Raw genomic sequence first — 5000 nt, 5'->3', positions numbered from 1 at the left:
TTCGTTTATTGATAGCGTGGTAACGTGCAACCACATAGGTAAAAAAAGTCGTAACTATTTGAAGTTCATTAAAATTTGATATATCGATCTTATTCGTGACGTTTACTTCGAACTATTTTATTATTTTTGATTTATATTATTGTAATTGATATTGTTCTTATGCTTGAATGTTTTCGTCATGTTTCGAAATTATTTAACCATCTATAAATACCATGCAACTTTGAATCTTATCGCTAGCAAGTTAAAATTATTATTTCGTATATCTGAAAGTTTTTTCTTCTGCTGAATATTTTTCAAATATAAATTACATTTAATATAGTATAATCATGCTAATGTAAGTAATATACTGTACCACTTTTCTTCACGTCATATAATTTTTTGATAAACACGACAAAAAATTTGGGTTATCAAGCATTAAATTATTAATGTTCTCAAACGATTAGAATTGAATACTGTATGTGATTAAATAGGAATAACAATATATGAAAATTTCGTAGAAATATAATAGAAAAATAAAATAAAATAAAGAAAAAAGGAAAAGAAAGGAGGACAAATAAAAGAAAAAAAGAAAAACAAGTACGATTATTCGGAATAAGAACAATATAAAAGATCTGTTAGTTTTTAGATAATTTGTAAAGTCGTAGCACGCAGCTATAATAAATTCCATTTGGAGTCTGGTCTGATAGGTATAAGTTGTAGTCGAGAAAGACGAAGGACGGACGTGAGGCTCTTTCGTGGAACGAAATTTCATTCGTCGAGCGACGAATACCGAACCATCGTGTCGTGGCACGTTTCGTCTTCTTCTTCTTCTTCTTCTTCTTCCTCCTCCTCCTCCTTCTCCTCTTCCTCTTCCTCTTCCTCTTCCTCCTTTTTCTCTTCTTCTTCTTCTTCTTCTTCCTCCCCTTCATCGTTCGCTTTGAAGCCGAGCGAATTCCAATTTTCGCAATGAGTACAGGCGTATTCGACTTTTAAATGAGTTTTCGCGGCGGAATTCGCAATTACCTGCTTTAGCTAGTAGATGAATCTCTCGCACGTGGACTCATCGAAATCGTATTTGGCATCGAACTTCGGCAAAGCAACTTACTCCGTCTATATTGTCCATCATATTCTGTATTGTCCTTCTTCCTAGACTTTATTCATTTTTTTCTTTTTCTTTATTACTATTATTTAAAAAATTTTTCTTTTTCTTTAAGAAAAAGAGAGAATGACCGAGGTGTTTAACGAACGAAAGGTGTTTAACGTTCGCTGAGAACTTGGAAACAACGGTGCCGTGGTAGCGAGCAAGCTCATCGAGGACGTGGAAGTGAAAGCTCGATGGTAGAGGGTAAAGAAACACAAGGGCGTAACGCTCTGCATGCTTATAGGGCTTCCCGCCCCTCTATTGGCCCACTTTACGAGCTCCCGCATGTTTTTTTCTTTACGCTCGTTACAACGCATCGTCGTCGAACCACTACTTTCATCTCTCTCTTTCTCTCTCTCTCTCTCTCTTTCTTTCTCTCTAATTCTTTCTCTCTCTCTCTCTCTCTCTCTCTCTCTCTCTCTCTCTCTCTCCAATTCGTTATCTCTTTCTCTCTTCCTTTCCCTCTCCTTCTCTTTTTCTCTCACCCTCTTTCTCTCTCTTTCTCTTGTGTCTCAGCGATCGGAAGTCGAAGGAGTAAAATGGAGGAAAAGTTTAGCGAAGGAAGGTAAAACTTGGCGACGACGGCGCCGTAAAGACGCCGAGACAAGACATGGACTTTCCTTTCTCGAAAGAGAAAGGAAAAGTATCGACCAACGTTCTAGTTCAATTCTCTTCGAAATTGCTCTTTTCGATGGAGCTACTTCGATCGACTAGTAGTTCAATTTAGAGTTCGGATAAACATAACTATAAAAATATTTTGTTTTCTTTTTTTTTTTCTTTCTTTCTTTTTCTATTTTCTTTCCTACGATTAGTTTCTCTCGTGTCGACCTTGCAATATCAAATCCAATGGTTGCTTGATAAGATGAAGAGAAGTGAAAATTATGCTCGCCCAAGCGAAAACGATGAATCTTCTCTTGTCCTTTCATATTCTTCGTAGCTTTTTACTGACTGAAGGAAAAAGATCGTCAGAGGATCGTTAATAAATCATAACGTATAGCTAGACAGCAATAATCTTCTTAATACTATTTCCTACTTTACATTATTTACTTCATCTCATCAGAAACACTGACATATACATGTGTGTGTGTATATATATATATATATACACACGTGTGTATGTAAGTTTATTAATTTTTTATTTGCAATTATAAGACGATTATTCGATATACGTATATATCTACAATTAATCGAATAATTGATTAAACAGTTTTAAAAAGGATGTTAAAATATTTTTAACGTCTGACACTTTTAGCGTGAATAAAATATTATTAGAATAAAACGGCATGTAATAAATAAATAAATAATACATCAGGAGCACATTTTAATATTTTGCCTCTCTCAAATATTTGTTTGAATATTCAAACAAACTAAACGTAGGACGTACGACGTGTACATCAGTAAAATCCCCATGTAAAGATAAATTAGTTTTTCAGTTATCGGGAAAAGTGAATTTTCTCTGGCAACACCTAATATTTTTCGCGAAAGGAAAGAGAAGAAAAAGTCGTCGTCAAGATGAAACGATTCGCTCGTGTAAGGAAGAATAAATCTTTGACTTCGTCGCGAACTCGATGAAAAAGGAAATAAGAGAAAAATCGAAAGATCTTAGGACGTGCGGGTGCTTTGTCGATATTCTTCGCGAATTCTAAAGAGGAATGATGTAAAAAAAAATGTCAAACACTGAAACGTCGCCAAAAGGAGAGAGAGAGAGAGAGAGAGAAAGAGAAAGAAAAAAATGAAAAAGAAAAAAAAGAAACGAAACGAAACGAAACGAAAGAATAGCGAATAGAAAGGAAGGCATAGGAAAAGCGTAGCTAATGGGCTCGTAAAGGTAAAATTACATGTACAAACTCCATAGCACGAATTTCCACGAACACGATCTCTATTACAGCAACCCACTGACCTACATTCGTTTAGGTTTTTTCTTGCATAATTTCTCGAAAAATAACCCGTTACGATTTCGAGCTGTTTTTACTTGCGAAAAACATTTCGTAGTTGCTCGGAAATAACACGTATAGATGTATATCCATGTTTTATCTAAATAGTATGTTATACAGGATGTTACTAATCATAATAAAAATCAATGAGCATTCGATCTTTTATAGTAAAAAATCAAAAATTGTACAATGAAATATTCTGATAAAATATTAGGATATTTTCTTTCTTTTTCTTTTTTTTTTCTGACGTAGTCGAACACACATTTCTTGTGTTTCTATTTTGAACTAATTTTGATTCCTTATCAGTCTTCATATACTCAAGTATTTGTAAATCAGATATGATCTGTACGAAGATTGATGTGTAACTAAATATTTGATTAATATCTACAATCCATTTTCTCGAAAACTAAATATTACATATAAAAACTAAATGTTATAAAAGAAAAAAAAAACATATTGTATAATTTGAATTAATTTTGTTGAGAGTAATTAAATGGTGATATGCTGATTGTAAAATAATTATTTTATCATCTTGTTATATACCTATCTACGTACATCATATCTACAAAAATAAATGCTTTTATACGAGTTGGTTATTACTGTATTATATTTATCATGAAATATCAAAAATTCTCTATGACTTTTTTAGTTCTCGTCGTCCCTTTTTATGGGGTGCGAAACGAAAACAAGCTCGTGGCAAAACTCGAGATATCACCCTCTTATATCCGGTTCTTTTTCTTCTTTCTTTCAAGCTCGAGGCGATACGTGGTGATTTTTATCGATCTTCTTTCGTACCTATCGTTCGCTTAATCATTGCACGCTAAGTCGACACGCCAAGTCGTCGAACTCACTCGCTTATCACTCGAGAACTCTTTAAGTTATCGACTTTCTTTTCTTTTTTAAAGAAAAAAAAAAAAAAGAACACGCACACACAAGACAAAAAAGCAAATAACAATTGGAAAAGTAACAAAGATCAGAAAAAGAATAAAAACGTTTATCGTCAAGAATCATCAACGTCGCGTGATTTTTCGTAATCCTCATACTTATGTACATACATACATACATACATACATAGATATAACACATAAGTACGTACGTATATTAACAATGAAGTCAGCATACTTATAATTGATTGCGAGTAAGAGTTTTTGACGTTACATATCTGTAATACGAAGAAAAATCTCTTCTCGCCCACGTAATTGCCGATTGCGACGTGATAAATCTCGATTATCCTATTATCCTTTCCCTTGACGTCATTACGTCGTTTAGATATTTTATCTGGACATATGTATGTACGAGATAGAGAGAGAGAGGAGAGAGAGAGAGAGAGAAAGAGAGAAAGAGAAAAAAGTGATAAACTCACTCGGTTTGATTATCCTCAAAAGTGAGAGATCCTTCGGTGTGAACATACTGCTTTCCTGGTTTCGCAGTTCCTTCGATCGTACGATAAGGAATGATGACGCGTCCTCTGGCGCCACTGTATCTCACCACCCGCAAAGGATATTGTCCGACGCTTTCTACGAGCTCGATGTCCCTCTCGGGAAAGCCAAATATTCCGCTGTGATCGTCGTCCAAAATCATCACCGTCGCTAAGCTTGGTGACACCAACATGGCCGGCTGCGAAACGTTACTCAATCTGAAAAGTCATAGAAATTTTTCTTGAACCTTTCTGCCACGTCAAAGATTTCGTATCCCTTTTTCTTTCATTTTGGTTAAAAAAAAAAAAAAAGATTAAAAAGAAATTAAAAAAAGAAAAAGCAAAATCCATCCAATCGGAGAAACTTTTAAGCGGACTTTGAGAACGTTCGACTTTTATTTATGAAGGCGAAGAAAACAAAGTTGCGGGGACTTAGTTCGATATCATTTTTATATTAAAGAAGAAGAAGATGAAGATGAAGAAGAAGAAGAAAAAGTGTGAAAGTATTCGTCTTTCGTTAGTGAGAGAT

The 5000-nt window shown here is 34.4% G+C and overlaps 1 protein-coding gene and 1 long non-coding RNA gene across 5 annotated transcripts in view; one reads left to right on the top strand and one right to left on the bottom strand.

Annotated features, from left to right (window-relative positions):
• The window catches only part of LOC122631085, a 91580-nt gene that overhangs the window by 79724 nt on the left and 6856 nt on the right, over positions 1-5000 (top strand). The window lies entirely within an intron of this gene.
• The window catches only part of LOC122631009 (sodium/calcium exchanger 1), a 75243-nt gene that overhangs the window by 67476 nt on the left and 2767 nt on the right, over positions 1-5000 (bottom strand). For all 4 annotated transcript variants that reach the window (XM_043816192.1, XM_043816176.1, XM_043816184.1 and 1 more), the window contains exon 2: positions 4418-4690. In XM_043816192.1, the coding sequence (XP_043672127.1) occupies positions 4418-4690 (273 nt within the window). The remainder of the gene's footprint in view (positions 1-4417; positions 4691-5000) is intronic.

The sequence above is a fragment of the Vespula pensylvanica genome, chromosome 1 (genome assembly GCF_014466175.1).
Source record: "Vespula pensylvanica isolate Volc-1 chromosome 1, ASM1446617v1, whole genome shotgun sequence".
In the NCBI taxonomy this organism is placed as follows: Eukaryota; Metazoa; Arthropoda; class Insecta; order Hymenoptera; family Vespidae; genus Vespula; species Vespula pensylvanica.
Note: the sequence above shows the minus strand (reverse complement) of the source record. Positions and strands in the feature narration are given on the sequence as shown.